Source organism: Hemiscyllium ocellatum, chromosome 18, assembly GCF_020745735.1.
Source record: "Hemiscyllium ocellatum isolate sHemOce1 chromosome 18, sHemOce1.pat.X.cur, whole genome shotgun sequence".
NCBI classification, from domain to species: Eukaryota; Metazoa; Chordata; class Chondrichthyes; order Orectolobiformes; family Hemiscylliidae; genus Hemiscyllium; species Hemiscyllium ocellatum.
In genome coordinates this window covers 58256441-58276233 of record NC_083418.1, presented here as the reverse complement: position 1 = coordinate 58276233, position 19793 = coordinate 58256441, and the positions used below count along the sequence as shown (strand labels likewise).

At 40.5% G+C, this 19793-nt stretch overlaps 1 protein-coding gene across 4 annotated transcripts in view; it reads right to left on the bottom strand.

The window, feature by feature from the left end:
• dnajc24 (DnaJ (Hsp40) homolog, subfamily C, member 24) overlaps positions 1 to 18243 on the bottom strand; it is a 93728-nt gene extending 75485 nt beyond the window's left edge. Inside the window, exons 1-3 of one of the 4 annotated variants that reach the window (XM_060839052.1) lie at positions 18073 to 18243; positions 15106 to 15185; positions 13441 to 13588 (exon numbers count right to left, since the gene is read on the bottom strand). In XM_060839052.1, coding sequence (XP_060695035.1) covers positions 13441 to 13548 — 108 coding nt within the window. In that variant the 5' untranslated portion in view covers positions 13549 to 13588; positions 15106 to 15185; positions 18073 to 18243. The remainder of the gene's footprint in view (positions 1 to 13440; positions 13589 to 15105; positions 15186 to 18072) is intronic. The other 3 variants (XM_060839053.1, XM_060839054.1, XM_060839055.1) reach the window with 3 other exon arrangements.
• Between the last annotated feature and the right edge of the window lie 1550 nt (positions 18244 to 19793).

The window sequence follows — 19793 nt, the reverse complement described above, 5'->3', positions numbered from 1 at the left end:
ACATTTGTCCCCAATCAGCTTTTGAAAGTTCTTGCCTAATACCATCAAAATTGGCCTTTCTCCAATTTAGAACTTCAACTTTTAGATCTGGTCTATCCTTTTCCATCATGATTTTAAAACTAATAGAATTAGGTCGCTGGCCCCAAAGTGCTCCCCCACTGACACCTCAGTCACCTGCCCTGTCTTTGTATGCAAGAGTAGGTCAAGTTTTGCACCTTCTCTAGTAGGTACATCCACATACTGAATCAGAAAATTTTCTTGTACACACTTAATTAATTCCTCTCCATCTAAACCCTAAACACTATGGCAATCCCAATCGATGTCTGGAAAGCTAAAATCCTCTAACATAACCATGCTATTACTCTTGCAGATAGCTGAAACCTTCTTACAAGTTTGTTTCTCAATTTCCCTCTGACTATTAGGCGGTCTATAATACAATTCCATTAATGTGGTCATTCCTTTCTTATTTCTCAGTTCCACCCAAATAACTTCCCTGGATGTATTTCCAGGATTATCCTCCCTAAGTACAGCTGTAATGCTATCCCTTATCAAAAAAGTCACTCCCCCTCCTCTTTTACCTCCCCTTCTGTCCTTCCTGTCACATTTGTATCCTGGAGCATTAAGCTGCCAGTCCTGCCCATCCCTGAGCCATGTTTCTGTAATTGCTATGATATCCCAGTCCCATGTTCCTAACCATGCCCTGAGTTCATCTACCTTCCCTGTTTGGCACTTTGCATTGAAATAAATGCAGTTTAATTTATTAGTCCCACCTTGTCCCTGACTGCCTTCACGATTTCATTCGCTTCTGTTCTCAACTGCAACAGACTCAGATTGATCTCTTTCCTCACTTTCTCGAGTCCCACCCCTGCACCTTACTAGTTTAATTCCTCCTGAGCAGCAAATCTCCCTGCCAGTATAATAGTCCCCTGCCAATTTAGGTGCAATCCGTCCTTCTTGTACAGGTCACTTCTACCCCAAAAGAGATTCCAATGATCCAAGAATGTTAATCTTTTGCCCATACACCAGCTCCTCAGCCATGCATTCATCTGCTCTATCCTCATACTCCTGCCCTCACTAGCTCGTACTATCAGGAAGAATCCAGATATTACTACTCGATGACTTCCTTTTTAAATTCCTGCCTAACTCTCTAATCTCCCTTCAGAATCTTCACCTTTTCCCTTCCTATGTCATTGATTCTAATATGGACAGTGACCTCTTGCTGAAAACATTCTGCACCCTCTCTGAGACATCTTTGATCTTGGCACCAGGGAAACAACACACCATTCTGATTTTTCACTGCTGGCCACAGAAATGTCTGTCTGTACGTCGGACTGAAGAGTCCCCTAACACAATTGATCTCTTGGAACCTGACGAACCCCGCATTGCATTACAGCCAGTCTCAATACCAGAAACTTGGCTGTTCATGCTATGTTCCCCTATGAATCGATCACTCCCTACATTTTCCAAAACAGCATACTTATTTGAAATGGGGATAGCCACAGAAGACTCCTGCACTAGCTGCCTACTTCTCTTACCTTTCCTGGAGTTAAACCATCAATGTTTCTGTATCTGTGACTTTTCCCCCTTCCTATAACTGCCATCCATTACATACTGTTGCTGTTGCAAATTCCTCATTGTCTTTAACTGTCTCTCCAACCGATCCAATCGATCTGATAGAATTCGCAACCAACAGCATTCATTGCAGATATATTCTGCAGTAACCCTTAAACTCTCTTTAAACTCCCACATCTGACAAGAAGCACATATCACTCTACTAAAGGTCATTTTTACTCCTTCACAATCTACAGATCTTATTCCGCTACAAAACACTGCTCCAGGTTAAATTAATAGTTATGGCTTATATTTTAAGTTTAATCAAGAGACATATCTCAAAAAAAATCCTCAAGAAAGAACCCACACATTTAAAACAATTCACTTATCGGTTTCTGTGCTGTGAACTTCACCCAAACAGTTCCTTCAAGATCAGTTGTGAATTTCACTGTTTGTTAATTTTCCCAGATGCGCTCCTATATTCAGTGATAAATAAATTCAAACCACAAAGACAGTAACTGTGCAGGTTCATTATGGTGTCAGTTTCTTTCTCTCTCTCTCCCCCCTGCACTGACTTCACCAGGTGCTTCCTTTGTCTGTTCTTCTCCCTTTTAAAATTGCTTTGACTAAAGGAACACAGTGAAATTTAAACTAGAATAATAAAGCTAGCATCAGTGATGGTGACACCTAAAGGCATGGTGGCTCAGTGGCTAGCACTGCTGCCTCAGCACCAGGGACCTAGGTTCAATTCCAGCCTCGGCAGCTTTCTGTGTGGAGTTTGCACATTTTCCCTGTGTCTGCGTGGGTTTCCTCTGGGTGCTCCGGTTTCCTCCCACAGTCCAAAGATATGCAGGTCAGGTGAATTGGCCATTCTATGGTGCCCATAATGTTAGGCGCATCAGTCAGAGGGAAATGGGTCTGCGTGAGTTACTCTTCGGAGGGTCAGTATGGACTTGTTGGGCCAAAGGGCCTGTTTCCACATCGTAGGGAATCTAATCTAATCAATTGTCATAAATACCTTTAATATAATAAATGTCCCATATGGGGCAACACAGGAATATTATAAAACAATGATTGACATCCTGAAATATTAGGACTGATGCAATAAAGAGACAGGATTTCAGAAGCTTTTCAAAGGAGGAAAGTGATCTAAAGAGGTGGAAAAGTATGGGGAAAATTTTTCAAACCTTGGAGTCTATTTGGCTGAAGGCATGGCCACCAGTGATGGGAGTGATTAAAATTAGGGATATTTAAAAGGCTGGAATCAGAGGAGTGTGGATACCTAGAAGGGTTAGGGACAGGAGACTGAATGCATAGGAGGGGCAATATCATTTGATGACAAGGAGGAGAGCTTGACTGGAACCAATGCAATTCAACAAGTAAAGAAGCAGTATGGGAAGGGGAACTGCTGCGAATTGTCATAGCAGAAAAGATCTCGATGATCTCAAAGTTAACAAGGATGAATGGAAGAGACCAGTCAAAGGTGCATTGGAATAGCCAAGTAGGTTTGATGAGGTCACAAATAAGAATTTCAGCAACAGATTAGCTAATATGGGGAGGGGCTGAGCAAGCTTTCAGTGGTGGAAACAGGCCGCCTTGGCGAGTATCCAATTGGCAAGTCTGCACCAAGATTGCAAACAGACTGGTTTAGTCTCAGACTGTTTCCAAAAAGAGGCAGAATCAGTGCTCATGGTCTAGTTGATGTCAGTAAATAGTCTTATAGTTTACAAAAGTGAAGGCATCAAGACAGGAGGCAGTGGTGAGGTCGATCTGGAGTCAACAGCATATAGGAAAATTAATATTGTGCGTTTCTAGGATATTGAGTAAGGACAGCAGGTGTTTGAAAAATAGGATAGAGCAAAAGATAGAGTCTTGGAGAGCACCCAGAGGTAAATATTGAGGAAGTAGGAAGATAACCCATTTCAAGTCATAATCTGGCATGACTAGATATCTAAGAATGGAACCAAGTGACAGCAGACTCATCCTGCTAGATAACAGTGAAGAAGCACTGCAGAAGGATGGCATGATTAACCATGACAAAGGCTGCAGATAGATCAAGAAAGATGAGAATGGAATGTTTACTTTTGTTGCAAAAAGCCAAAAAGTGTAATTTGTGACACTGATTTGACTGTTTCACTACTAAAGTAAGGCAGAATTCCTGAGTTCAGGGATTTAAACACTGGAGTTTCCGGAAAAAATGGGCACAGATTTTGGAAGCGACAATATGTTCAAGTGATTTGGAAGGAAGGCATGGTCAAAGGCTGGTCCTTTACAAGAGATGAACGATAATGGCAGATTTAAATAGGAGGGTGACATGACCCAAAGACAGCGAACTGTTAACATGGAGGACCTGCAGTGGAAGGTGAATGATGAGTAGTTTAAGCAAAAAGTAGTTAAGGAAGCTGAGGTTGTTTCTTAAAACAAGTTGAGCTCAGATAGGGGAGATAGGAAAGAAACAACACAAAAATGAGAATTCGGGTCTGTTAGGGAGAAAAGTGGCAAAGAAAACTGATTGAATACTCTCAATCACAGAGACAATGAACTTCACGAGCTACTCAATTAATTTTTAAGTTGAAGGTCGAGCAACTGGAAGACACTTTCAACAGATGTTTCGAAAAAGAAAACATTTTAAACACAGAATGACAATGTTCAGTTCTCTTCAGTTATTTTGGCTGTAAATTTTGCTAATTTATTTATCCATCAATCCAGTGAGTGTTTGCTCTAAGAGGGCTGTGAGACTTTGAAAAAGGTGGCAGAGGAGGGGTCAAAGAACATTTTTAAGGCAGAGATAGGTAGATGTTTAACAAAAACAAATTGCTGAACAAACTCAGCAGGTCTGGCAGCATCTGAAAAAAAAAAGCCAGGCAAACAGATAAATTTTTGTTAGGTAAGGAAATCAATGGTTACAGGAAGTAAATGAGAATGTGGAATTCAACACAAACAGAAAAGTAATAATTTTGTTAAAAGGTGAACAGACTCAAAAGGCCAAATGGCTTTTTCTTGTTCCTAATTGGTATGTTTCCTCTCCTTCTAAGTATTTAATTGGCCCAGCATTGATCATGTTTTTCTCTTTCACCAGCCTAATTCCCCCTCACATCTAACAGTGACTAGCTACCCCAGTCTACTTCAAACACAAACATAACACACTGATGTGGTGTAAAAAGACTGTACTGTAAACGCCATAACCAACTCATGTCACTTTCACTCCTTTATTTTTCATTATTTGAATATCAAACGCTAGGAGTGCACTTCGTGGCGAACTGGATGACACAATGGGATGAAACATTATAAAGTGTCATACACAATATATTATTCTGATGTTACAATGAGGCTATGTACAGCTAAGATCCCAAACTCGTTCATAACTCATATCAACTGTTTAATAGTTGAATTATTTTCAAATGAATAGCAAGTGCCTTATTGAAGCCATGCAAGAAGTGACAGAGGAAATAATCAGTTAATTCAAGTAGTTTTGGCTCAAAGTTCTTATTGAAAATAAAAGCAGATGATGATCAAAATAGTCACCAGGTCTGGAAACTTCTGTGGAGGGAGAAATCAAGATAATGACAGGAACTCCCACTGTTGTGCAGTGGTGAGAAAGTTTGGAAAGTACACAAGATTGTACCCAAATCAATTCTACATCCTGATCTTGTGAACCAAGGTCATCCCTAACTAGTCGCAAACCATTTTTTTATAACACCTTTGAACGACTATAGATGCGTGAGACATAAGAACATTCAAATTCAACTCCTCAAGCCTCCTCTGCAGTTAAACAAGATAATGCTACAGCAAGGTCTGCCATTAATGCCATATTCCCACCTATCCATTTTAAAAATATCCTAGGCCTAAAAAGGTACTCAATTCCACCTCACACTGGGAAAGTGAGTTTGAAAAATTGACAATCTTCACAAAAAAAATAATTCTGGTTATCTTCTGCTTAAATGAATAAAACATAAGATTTAGGAGCAGAAGTAAGTCATTCAATCCACTATATTGTGTTTGTGCCACCATTTAATAAGATCATAGCTCATCTGATAAATTTCAACGCCACTTTCCTGCCTTTTCTGTATAACCTTCAATTCCCTTACTGATTTAGTCTATCTCAACCTTTATATATTTAATGACCCAGCCTCTACAGCCATACATGATAAAGATTTCCTGAAAAGTCAAACTGTGGTCACTTTCCAAAGATCCAGCTTGATTTCAATCCGAATTGAAAACATTTCATCATTCTGCAGCTGACAGCACTTTGAATTAGTTGACAAGAAACCCGGTAGACCTGAGGAAGTCAGTGGAATCCAGCATTTTTCAGACCCTTGACAAGCAGGAATGTTTTTATTTTCACATTTTGTACAAGAGGCTTGTATTTCATCATTATTTCCAAATGTAGAAACAAAGGGATTATAGTTCTAATTCTAGATTACAGTTTAGATATTAACCTGCATTTGCTACTCGAATTAATGATAGGTTTTGTATTATAATAAATTGATTATTTTGAGTTCATTAAAAGAAGCCTGGTGAACAGTTCTTTTGTTCTGGATAGCAGTACAAAAGGGAATAAATTGGCCATGTTGGTGATTAAGTCAACACATTTATACAAATGGTGTGACTGGTGGAGCAATGGGGCTTGATTACCAGTATATTTCTCCTGACACAGTGGTAACAGAATAAAGGAGACAAATGCACTATTTTCCAATCTGAGGAGACATTTCCATTGTCAAGGGAGTTTTAGGAAATAAAAATCAATGCATTATTATTTCAGCAGCCACATCTTTTAGAACTCTAGGGTGAAATTCATCAGGACTTAAGGACTTGCCAGCTTTTAGTTCTAATAATTTTCTCTTTTCCTGGCGAATGTGGTAGTTTTAAATTCCTCCTTCCCTTTCTTCTTCTGATTCATAATTATTTCTGGGTTACTGATATGTTACTTATATACTCAATAGTGAAGACAAGACAGATAATACCACTTCATCAAACAATTTGTTATATTCCACTATTAATTCCCCCGATTCACTTTCAGAGGACCAATGCTCATTTTATTTATCCTTTGCCTTTGTAAATGCCTGCAGAATATTACATCTTTTTACATTAAAAAAAAGTCATTCACAGGATATTAAGGGCAGCACAATGGCTCAGTGGTTAGAACTGTTACCCCACAGCACCAGTGAACTGGGTTCGACTCCAGCCTGAGGCGACCGTCTGTGTGAAGTTTGCACGCTCGTCCCATGTCTGACTGGGTTTCCTCCGGATACTCTGGTTTACTCCCATAGTCCGCAGATAGATAGGATAGTGAAGGAGGTGTTTGGTATGCTTTCCTTTATTGGTCAGAGTATTGAGTACAGGGGTTGCGAGGTCATGTTGTGGCTGTACAGGACATTGGTTAGGCCATTGTTGGAATATTGCATGCAATTCTGGTCTGCTTCCTATCCAAAAGATATTTTGAAACTTGAAAGAGTTTAGAAAAGATTTACAAGGATGTTGTCAAGGTTGAAGGATTTGAGATATGGGGAGATGCTAAACAGGCTGGGGCTGTTTTCCCTGGAGCATCGGAAGCGGAGGAGTGACCTTGTAGAGGTTTACAAAAATCATGAGGGGCATGGATAGGATAAATGGACAAAGTTTTTTCCCTGGTGTGGGGGAGTCCAGAACTGCAGGGCATAGGTTTAGGGTGAAAGGGGAAAGATATAAAAGAGAGCCAAGGGACAACCTCTTCACACAGAGGGCGGTAAGTGTATAGAATGAGCTAGTACATTCTATGGTGGAAGTGGTGGAGGCTAGTACAACTGCAACATTCAAAAAGGTATTTGGATGGGAATATGAATTGGAGGGATATGGGCCAGGTGCTGGCAGGTGGGACTACATTAGGTTGGGATATCTGGTCGGCATCGATGGGTTGGACCGAAGGGTCTGTTTCCGTGCTGTATATCTCTATTACTCTATGGGCAAATTAGGCATATTGGTCATACTAAATTGCCCCACAGTGTCCAAGGATGTGTTGGGCTAGATGGATCAGGCAAAGTAAATGTGAGGTTACAGGATATAACAGGGTCTGGGTGTGATGTCTTGGTGGATTGGTATGAATGACCTTGTTCCACAACGTAAGGTTTCTATGATTCTATGAGGATGTGCATAACAGCATTTATATCCATTCCTAATTGCTCTTCAGAATGTATTTGTGAGCTGCCATCTTGAACCACCGCAGTCCATTTGATATAGGTACACCCAAAGCAGGATTGGGAAGAGACTTCCAGGATTTGGACACAGTGAAGGAACAGTGATATTGTTGTAAGTCAGGAAGGTGCCTGACATGAAGTGGAACTTGCAGTTGGTGGTGTTTCCAAGTATGTCCTTCTCGGTGGTAGAGTTCACAGGCTTGAAAGGTGCTTTCTAAGGAGCATCAGTGTGTTACAGAGTATTACAGCATGGAAAGAGGCCCTTCAGCCCACTGTGTCCATTCTACTCAGAAAGAACCTAAGTAAACTAATTCCTTTTCTCAGCACTTGACCTGTAGCCTCATATGTTGCGGCGTTTCTAGTGTTCATCTAAATACTTCTTAAATGTTGCAATGGTTCCTGCCTCTACCAGTCTTTCAGGCAATGAATTCCAGATACTCACCAGCCATTGAGTGAGAGAGATCTCCATAATCTCCCCCTAAACCCTTGTAGGTTATTTAAATCTATGCTTCCAGGTAATTGATCTCACTACTAAGGGAAGAAGTGAATTCCCATTGACACTATAGCTCTTCATAATCTTGCACACCTCAAATAGTCTCTCCTCAGCCTTCTCTGCTCCAAGGAAAACAATCCTGGCCAATATAGGATCTCTTCACAGCCAGAATCTCCTCTGCACCATCTCCAATGCAATCAAATCCTTCCCACAGTGTGATGGAAAGAACTCTATACAGATCTCATCTGAAATATGGTATCCACTGCTGCCACTGTATATCAAGGTGGAGGGAGTGAATGTTGAAGATGTTAGGTGGTGTGCCAATCAAGTGGGCTGCTTTGTGCTAATGGTATCAAACTTATTGAGGTTTGGAGTCACAGCTATCCAGGCAAGTGAAGAATATTCTAGGCCACTTCTCATTTGTACCTCATAATGGGTGAACAGACTTTGAGGAGTCAAGAACAGTTACATGTCACAGAATTCCTGACTTTTAAAATGCTCTTGTAGTACGGTATTGATACTGATATGGCTGTTCTGTTCAATGATGAGTTGACAGTGGGGGATTCAGCTATGGTAACCCTCTCCTGTATTCCAATTTCTCCCTTCTTATTCATTATCTCATCATCCTCTGCTGTTCTTTATACTCTGTCCAAGTTCCTGACTTGCAATTCATTTCTGCAGGACTACAACAGATATTACCTTAAAATTTAATAAATTTTAAGCTTTTTAAATTGGCTACAGATGGTACACTTTTCCCTTGCATTGTCTCTCACTGAATTAAGGTCAACTTTCCCAAAATTTGGCTAAGTGTCAATTTCAGGGGAATTTCATAGAGGGTTTCTCTACAATCTCTACTCTCAGTTTTTTGCTGAACACCTCAGGAGTATACATTGCACTTCCATGCATGACTCTCATGCAATCTAGTAGTCAGGAGCAGTGAAATGCCAGGACCTTCCACAGTTCACACCATTAATACCATACTTAAATCCCAGTTGCAAACCATTTCAAATGCTGCCAGCCTTATCTGAAGTAGTCATCCAGGTCAATGCTTTGTCCGCAGTCTAGTAATTGCACAGCAGTACCATAAGAATGTTAATGACATTCTGCAGTCTGCAAAGAGTAACTGCCACTGTCATGTCCTTGCTACCTCATACTTGATCCTCTGCCACTGCACCTCTCTCTTTTGAAGGCACAAGGTTTACTATTCGAAGTATTGCATGCAGCAGCTTTCCTCAAATTGCTCTCACCCACTTCAACTTGCCAAAATACTAATGTTCCTTCCCTCTACACTTCCTACTCATTCAGAACACCTCAACACCTTTCATAACCGAGAACAGAATAGCCCCGGACTGACCAGAGTTCCCCTTTACTGAACGAAGGGCTGCTCCCCTTTGAACTGCTGGACATGTCAATTTGATTGAAGCACATGCAGGTGTAGCATTCACACACAAACATGTGCATCCCTTTGACTGTTCATTGTTGGCAAACAGGAAAAGCTAGCTGGCTTTCAGTGTTTAATTAAAGGCAAGGCTAAACAAGTTAAAGATGCTGTGAACATCCAAATAAATGCAGAAAGCGAACACTAAAGAAAGCAAGAGAAAAGGACAGAGATGCACCCTATTCTGATACATGAAATGAGCACCTGTTCCTGCGCATAAAATAGCCTGCAATGTAAGGTGTCGATGAGTTTCAAAGTGCAGTACAGGCAACCCCCAGGCTGCCAAGTTGATTTGTATGCAAGTTGGACCGCAATACAGGAAAATATACAATAACTATGAGGAAACATTCACATGTCAGATCTTTAAAATTAGTATATACTCCTGTGTGGGATCACATTCATTAAGTATGAGCAGTCATAAGTCCTCCTCTATTGAAGAAATGAATTTCAATATGAATTAGGATGAGATGGGCTATGATTATGTGGTGAGGTGCTTTTTTGATGCCAACCTCTGTGGACGGAAGATACAGGCATTCACTGCCTATGGGGTGTGCTCGGAGATGTTAGGAAATGCATGTAAAGATGGATGCTCAGAGAAGAGCTGTGACTATCAGGTGGTCACTTTGACTTTCAAGTAAGGAACTGGCATTGCCTAATTTGTCTCTGGTACCTGGGAAAATAGCAATGTGCATAGAGGTGGTGAGATTAGATGATAATGAGATGTTAATATTTTGCAAACAAGTTCCTGCTACTCACTAGTGAGATTCTGATCCAGCTATTAAATCGGATTTTCTTTCCTTGATATTGAATATCTCATTTTTTCAAACTCTCATTTTCCCAACTTTCTCACCCCTGACCTCATCATTCAGAGACTGATAAAATTCAACTCCACACATTGTTAGTATTTGGGAATTTGGAATCTAAAATAAAGGAAAATATGCTTTTGGTTTTTGGTTCTGTGATGGTCAATTTATATCATTAGTACCTTACTGGACTACAACGACTAGATCCTACCCCATCACTGCAGTTCTCTTCCACCCTAAAGTAGATGTCATGAACCCTGGCACCACATAGGATACACAGCTGTCTGGATTTATGATCTCAACTGTCAATTCCCTGACCAAACCATCTTTATACTTCTACAAAATTATGTTCAACTACACTCCTGTTCCACTTCTATTCACTCCTTTCTTGATTATGTGATTATACACTTAGTTCCTGAGAAGTACAGATACATCCCTAAATCCAAGATCCTCAAGCCTCTGTGAGGAATGATTAAAAGTATTACATTCAAACAGCAAAGAAGAATACAGCACAGGAACAGGCCCATCTACCCTCCAAACCTGTACTGACACATTTTGCCCTTCCATGCAAAAACTGCCTTCACTTACAGGATCCGTATCCTTTTATTCCCTTGCTTTTTACGTATTTGTTTAGGTGCTTCTTGAATGCTGCTAATGTGTCTGCTTGCACCACGTCCTCTGGCAGTGCCTTCGTGCAAAATACTTGCCTCGACCATCTCTTCTAAAGTCCCTGCCCCCTGCACCTTGAACCTATGTCACCTAGTAATTGATACCTCCACCCTGGGACAAAACCTCATACTTTCTACATTATCCATGCCATTCACAATATTATAAACTTCTATTAGATTGCCTCTCAACCTTCTGTGCTACAGTGAAAACAAACCCAGTCTATCCAACCTTTCTTCATATCTAAAATACCCCATCTCAGGAAATATCTTGATAAACCTTTACTGTATCCTCTCCAAAGCATCCACATCGTTCTGGTAAAGTGGTGATCAGAACTGTATGCAACATTCCAAATATGGCCTAACTAAGGTCCTATAAAGCTGCAGTATAACTTGTTTATCCTTATATGCAATGCCCCTTGCAATGAAGGCAAGAATGCCATAAGGCTTTTTTACTACCTTATCTACCTGAGCTACCACCTTCAGTGATCTGTGAACCTGCACACTCAGATTCCTCTGTACATCAATACTCCTAAGGGTTTTGTCGTTCACCGTATAATTTCCACCTGTACTTGACTTTCCAAAATGCATCGCCTCACATTTGTCTGGATTAAACTCAATCTGCTATTTTTCTGGCCATGCCACCAACTGATCTGTATCCTGCTGTATCTTCTGACAATCCTCCTCACTATCTGCAACTCCACCAATCTTTGTTTGTCTGTGAACTTACTAATTAGACCACCTATGTTTTGTTCCAAATCATTTATTTAGATCACAAACAGCAGAAATCCCAGCACTGATCCCTGTGGAACACCTCTTGTCACAGCCCTCCTTCCACTGCTACCATCTCTCTCTTATGACTATGGCGGTTCTGTATCCAGCTTGCCAGCTCACCCCAATACCATGTGACTTCACCTTTTGTACCAGACTGCCATGGGGGACATCATCAAAGACTTTACTGAAATCTATATAAACATCAACTGCTTTTCCCTCAATCATCTTCGTCACCTCCTCAAAAAATTCAATCAAGTTACTGAGGCATGACTTCCCCTGGCCAAAACTATGCTGTCTATCACTAATAAGTTAATTTGCTTCTAAACGCATTCAGACTTATCCCTGAGAATATTTTCCAATAATTTCCCTACCACCAACCTGACACTTGCAAGCCTGTAATTTCCTGGATTATCCCTGCTCCCCTTCTTAAACAATGGGACAACACTGGCTATTCTCCAATCCTCTGGAACTTGTGGCCAAAGAGGATACAAAGATGTCTGTTAATGCTCCAGCAATTTGTTCTCTTGCCTTCCTCAATATTCTGGGATAGATTCCATCAGGACCCAGGGTCTTATCTACCTTAATACTTTTTAAGGTGGACAACACCTCTTCGGTTTTAATAGTAACTTTGCCCAAAAATTTGAAACTCCCTTCCCTGAGATCATCCTGCACCAATTCTTCCTCTTTGGTAAATACCGACACAAAGTATTCTTTTAGGACCTCACCTACCTATTCTGGTTCCACAGATTCCCTCCATTGTCCTTGAGTGGGCCAACCCTTTCCCTGGCTATCCTATTTTTTTTATTTATATAAAAATCCTTGGAATTCTCTTTAATCCTGTTTGGTACTGCCCTTTAAATATCCATTTTAGCCCTTCTAATTCTTTATTTAAGTTCTTTCCTAATATACTTCAAGGGCTTCATCAGTGCCTATCCTCCTAGACCTTATGTATGCTTCCTTTTCCTTTCTGACCAAAGTCATAACATCCCTGGTCATCCAAGGTTCATGTAACTTGCCATACCAATCCTTTATTCGTGCAGAAAAGTGCCACTCCACTCCAAAGGTATGTTTATGTCAAGTCACAAAACTTGTGACAAATATGCCACCATAAATGTCCAACGGATCAAATCTTCTCTCCAACTTTCAGTCCCATATTGTTTTGGGCCAGGACAGATCTTCTCAGCCAGGTTAGATCAGTCTTTGTTACTTCAGTACAACATTCAGCAGTACAATTTTTTAGCTTATCATCATTGATCTCATTATTTTTCTTTACCTGCTTCATCCGGTGTCAAAATGGGTCTTTTTTACTATCAGTTTATGTAACAGGAGTTTGCATAGTGTAATTATTTAACTTATAAAGATATTAACTCTTTTTGTTTCAGATTTATAAATACTCTCACATATGGGATTTCTCTTTGATCTATCTTTTGCAGTTTTACCATTCACTTAAAACACTACCATTATTCACCTGCTTACGGTGAAAAACAAACAGGAGTAATGCTGCTTTTCAATAAACGTTCCTGCTCCACAAAAGAAGACTCACCAATAGAACTAGTTTCTGATAATTTTGTCTGAGCTCCTGCATACTGTGTGATGGACTTGCACCAAGAATTTCATACCAGTCCTTTTGAAGAATATTTTCAGATGTCATCCTTCAGCAGCTTTTCACTTGCGTATTGTCAGAATAGTTTCTTGAAAAGTAAAACAAACATGATGGTAATTGATTTTCATCCTGTATATTTAATTTTGTATCTTGACAACATGGAACAACAAACAAACTAAAAAATGAAGTCTAGAAAGCAGAATGACTATATGAAAAGAACTTTCATCAATCCAGAATTCTTTAATAGTCAAGGGGAGAAAGATTTTTTCAGAAGCTAACAATTTATTTTCCTGCATATTTTTTTTTAGAATGAATGGGTACTAATATTTAGCAGATGAATTTCATCAATTTCACCACTTTCTTATTCTTTTTCAATTTCTCATTAAGCTATCTCTATTTGCAAATCACATAAGGCATGGGGGTTCATAGAATAGCTTCCAAAAACAAACTTTGTATGATAAGCTAACAGCATGCAAGTGTTTAAGAGGAAGCCAGACCAACATCTAATGGAGAAAAAAATGCCACAATCAAAAATTTAAATGTGGAAAAATGGAACAAGGCTAGAGTAGATCATAAGCACCAGTATGGACATTTTGAATGGAATCCTGTTTCTGTACTATATATCCTCTGAACACCATTCTATCTTTCTTGAGTTTACGAAGTCCCATTCTCTGACTTTGTTTGAGCTGTTTGTTGTATTCTTCACTGTGACGATTCGGTATCATTTTAAGTGCTTTGATCAATTCAGTATTCCACGCCATTTGTGATAATTTATTCAGAGCTATGAAAAATTTCTTCAATTTCCCATATTGTGTATCCAAAATTTCTCAAAATTGTAGCACCTGGTCTTTGATCTTACAATCAGTAAAAATCCTGTTCATTAATATGTTTATCATTCTGAATACCTGAAGAAATTGCAATATCAATATCTCAGATTTTAGAAATGAAAATATATTTGTTCCAGTCTTTCCTTGATATTCAGGCCAATCATTCGAATAATCTAATACACAGTTGAGGGAGCAATCTTCATTTTTAATAATTTTTGTATTTTCTCTAAATCACTGCTGTTATCTAACAGTTACTCAGTTCCCACCAATATCAACTTATGTTTCTGCACTCTGATGTGCAACATTATTAATCACTGTTCACAAATGTGAGGTATATGCCAGGTCTAATTTCACTGTAAAGAATGTCAGATTCACAGTTGCTGAATCTCTTCACATTCAAGTTCAAATCTTGCTAGGACATAGAAAATCACAAATCATATTTAACTTCATATTTTAAAACAAGGTTGGTATATCGAAAGAAATTCAAATTGAAATGATATTTTGCACTGTCACCAGAAATTATATTTTAAACTCACGAAAACTTGTTTTGTGAAAATATTGCCACTTAAAACAGCACATGAAGGCTGCAATATAAGCAATAAATGCTGAAGAACAGAACAGGCAAAGCAACATCTGTGAAAATAATAATTATTTTATAACATTATATATTCGGATCCAAGGATGCAAGTTTTTTAAATCGCATGATAAAATCAATAGTTGGATTCTGAATGCAGCACTCCTGGCGACTTTTATTGTACATTACAGGATAGCACAATACCTCACTTTGTTGCTTTACAGTTAAAACATCTGCAACTGCTCCAATTCCATTCAGGGAAATTGCATCAGTTTTCAGTAGAACTACAAAGAGGGACAAAAATAAAATAGCAAAATCAGAAAATATAAGAGCCTTTTTTTAATAAAGCAAGTTGACAAAGCAGCAGATAAAATGACTGATGCAGCACAAATGAACCTCAATTTTCCAATTATACAGTCAGAGAACTGTACAGCATGGAAACAGACCCTTCGGTCCAACTCATCCACGCTGACCAGATATCCTAAATTAATCTAGCCCCATTTGCTAGCATTTGGCCAATATCCCTCTAAACTCTTCCTATTCATATACCCATCCAGATGCCTTTTAAATGTTATAAGTGTACCAGCCTCCACCACTTCCTCAGGCAGCTTATTCAATACAGGCCCCACCCTGTGTGTGAAAAAGTTACCCCTTAGATTCCTTTTAAAACTTCTCCCCTCTCACCTTAAACCTATGCTCTATCGTTTTGGACTCATCCGCCTTGGAGAAAAAAAGCTTGGCTATTTATCCTATCCATGCCCCTCTGGATCTAATAAACCTCTGTAACAGGATGCTGTGAAACTTGAAAGGGTTCAGAAAAGATTTACAAGGATGTTGCCACAGTTGGAGGGTTTGAGCTACAGGGAGAGGCTTAATAGGCTGGGGCTGTTTTCTGCAGTGTCGGAGGCTGAGGGTCAATCTCATAGAGGTTTATAAAATCATGAGGAGCATGGTCAGGATACAGAGACAGGGTCTTTTCCCTGAAGGTGTCCAGAACTAGAGAGCAGAAGTTTAGGGTGAAAGGGGAAAAATTTAAAAAGGGACCTAAGGGGCAACATTTTCACACAAAGGATGGCGTGTATGGAATGAGCTTCCAGAGGAAGGAGGAGAAAGCTGGTACAATTACAACATTCAAAAAGGCATCTGGATGAGTCTATAGGAAGGTTTTAAAGAATACAGGCCAAGTGCTGGCAAATGGGACTAGATTAGGTTAGGATACCTGGTTGACATGGACAAGTTAGACTGAAGGGTCTATCTCCATGCTGTACATCTCCATATTCTATAACCCAAATGTTCCAATCTTGATCCAAATACAGGTAGACAACCCTTTATCCAAAATTCCAAAAGCTCCAATGTTTTTTTTTTGTACAGTTTTTTTCTCTCATTAACAAGGTTGTTTGGTGTCCAAACAGTTAACCCAAGTCCACACCTACTCGATGCGTGTCACTCAGATGCAACATGTGGGAGCAATTTTGTTTCAGAGCCCATTTTATTCACAGTAAGTATATTCATTGGAATTTTTAAAAAATTTCACCAAACTGCCAATTATTTTGAAATTGAAACAATTCTGAATTCTGAAAACCAGCTGATCCCGAGCATTTCGGATAAAGGATTGTGCATCTGTACCTATTTTTGCCATGGTCAGGGGATTAGATCGTTCCTTAACCTAAATTCTAGAGAATAAAGGCCACATTTATCCTCATAATGTACTCCTGAAATCAAGGTATCATCCTTGTAAACCTGCTTTGAACTCCCTCCAGGACCAAAATACCTTACTAAGGTGTGGTGCCCAGATCTGCTCACAGTCCTCCAAATGGAGTCTGACTCAAGTTTTGTATAACTGCAGGAAAATGTCTGCATCCTGATACTCCAGCCCCTTTACATATAAAGGCCAGCATTCCAAGAGCCTTCTTGACTATTTTCTGCACTTGTTTAGGAATTTGAAAGAGCTATGAACCTGACTTAGATCCATGATTATTAGACTACTTTGACATTGATCATCTTTTCTTATTTATAAGCATACGAACAAGGAACAAGAGCCTACTCCACCATTCAATAAGATCATTGCTGATTCTAACCTCAACACTACATTTCTGCAAATCCTTGATGATCTTTAACCTCTTTGTAATCAAGAATCCATCTACGGACAATGTTTCAGGATCAGTGACCTGAATTGACTTTGCTTTCTCTCCACAGTTGCTGCCAAATCTGCTGAGTTTCTTCAGTAATTTCAGATTTGTGTCCATGCACCAGAATGGGGGAGGTGATGATCAATTGGTACTATTGCTAGACGTAATCCAGAGACCCAGGTAATGTTCTGGGGACTCAGCTTCAAATCCTGCCACAGGAGATGGTGGAATCTGAATTCGATAAATATTTGGAATTAAGAATCTAATGATGTCCACTGCAAGAAAAACCCATCTGGTTCACTAGTATCCTTTAGGGAAAGTAACTACCACCCTTACCTGGTTTGGCCAGGTGACTCCAGATCCACAGCAATGTGTGATTCACTCTTAACTGCCCTCTTGGCAATAAATGCTGGTCTTGCCAGTGATGTCCTCATACCCAAAATGTATTTTGAAAACAATTTTAAGAATCCAACTAGCTTGGCCTTTAAAAAAATTAAAAATTCTGCATCCAGTGCGTTTTGAAGAAAGGAATTCTAAACACGAGCGAATTTATATCATTTCCCTCAACACCTAATAAGTTTCTGTAGCACCTGGCATAGTAAAACAACCCAAGACATTTTCTCAGAAGCGTTTTCAAACTAAGTTTGACATAATTCAATCATATTGTGCCACTGTGCCGGGGGCCATGAAGTTCGTGCCTTTTCTCTACATTTTTGTTGAACTTTGTAACTTTTTCTCCCATACACAGACACACGAGCTGCAGAGATTCTGTTGTACCAATCACTCACAACAGGTTACAAAGTATTACAAATGCAAGATGTTACTTGCTTACAACGGCACGCATCGTTTCTGTCGTCAGGAAATTATAGGATCAAACCACACACACACACACCGTAGTTTTGAGCCTGTATGTCTAACAGAGTGCCGAAGGAGTGCTGCACTCCCCGCAGTACCTTCTTTCAGGTGAGACGTTAAACCAAGATACATTATGGTTCAACCGCACTTCAAGCCGAGAGGATACCAGGGCCGTCTCGTATCTCACCTGCGCGCGGATTATTTGCTTAACGGCCTCACGTATATCCCGATCGCCTCGTTACTCACAGCGGTGCTGATACCTTGGCGCGGCCCCGCGTTTCAGGCCTGGCCGGCTTCGGTCCCCGCGCTGTGGCCACGAGCCACCTCGCACGCGGCCTCCCCGGAACAGCGGTTACAATCCAACGCCACTCTGAACGGAACCAAATGCAGGGACTTCAAACGCAGCCCGGAAGCGAGACGCTGTTGCAGGACCGGAAACCTTTGAGTGTCGGAACCTTTATATTATTTTGACGGGAGGAAGGGAAGCCGTTGTGGGCGGCGCGCGCTGAGTCGATCAGAGAATTCGCCTCACGAGCAGAAGCTCCAACCGAGTGGCCTACGCCATTTTTATGTTAACTACCACTGCATGGAAGGGATGTGAGCCATGTGTGCGGGTTAACAGCAAAGGCGGCAGGAGATTGAGGAGGTGGACTCTGGATCAGTGGTGCTGGAAGAGCACAGCAGTTCAGACAGCATCCAAGGAGCAGTAAAATCGACGTTTCAGGCAAAAGCCCTTCATCAGGAATAAAGGCAGTGAGCCTGAAGCGTGGAGAGATAAGCTAGAGGAGGGTGAGGGTGAGGGTGGGGGTGGGGAGAAAGTAGCATAGAGTACAATAGGTGAGTGAGGGAGGGGATGAAGGTGATAGGTCAGGAAGGAGAGGGTGAGGCGATAGGTGGAAAAGGAGACGGGCAGGTAGGGCAAGTCCGGACAAGTCATGGGGACAGTGCTGAGCTGGAAGTTTGGAACTGGGGTGAGGTGGGGGAAGGGGAAATGAGGAAACTTGTTGAAGTCCACATTGATGCCCTGGGGTTGAAGTGTTCCGAGGCAGAAGATGAGGCGTTCTTCCTCCAGGCGTCTGGTGGTGAGGGAGCGGCAGTGAAGGAGGCCCCGAACCTCCGCGTCCTCGGCAGAGTGGGAGGGGGAGTTGAAATGTTGGGCCATGGGGCGGTGTGGTTGATTGGTGCGGGTGTCTCAGAGATGTTCCCTAAAGCGCTCTGCTAGGAGGCGCCCAGTCTCCCAAATGCAGAGGAGTCTGCATCGGGAGCAACGGATACAATAAGTGATATGAGTGGATGTGCAGGTAAAACTTTGAGTGGCCTCATGTGATGTATGATTATGTTGGAGTTAGGAGGGCTGGCTTAGCACAGGGGTGGAACTAGCGGTATGGAAATATCAATGGATTCAGGGATATGTGATAAAAGGTCAGTTCTAGGCTTGGAGAAAAAAAGATTTTGGTATGAAGTGAGGTCAGAGTATAGATTAGATGTTTGACTTACAGTTGTCATTTACTGAGATAGTGAAAATTGTTTTCTTTAGCACAGTGAATGGAAATATAAAATTTGGATTTGGGGAAACTTGAAAGCAGTAGGTGAGGAGTAAAATTTGAAAGTCAAGATGTTTAACTTTTTCAATTTACAGCTTTTAAAATCTAAAAGAAACTGAATTTAGATCAGTATCCAGCTTGGTGGTTAACTGTCAATCAGTTGGAAGTGATTGCTCGGACAGGAGCTAATTTATGAGAACTGGGCACTTAGTCAGCATTTACAACAAGTAAATTACTGTAAATCTGAAATAAAATTAGAAAATGCTGGAAATATCTGTCAAGTCTAGCCACATCTGTGGAGAGATGAATAGAAGCAAGGATGATGGCCTTTCACCAGGGACATCACTGCATACTTAGCTAATTA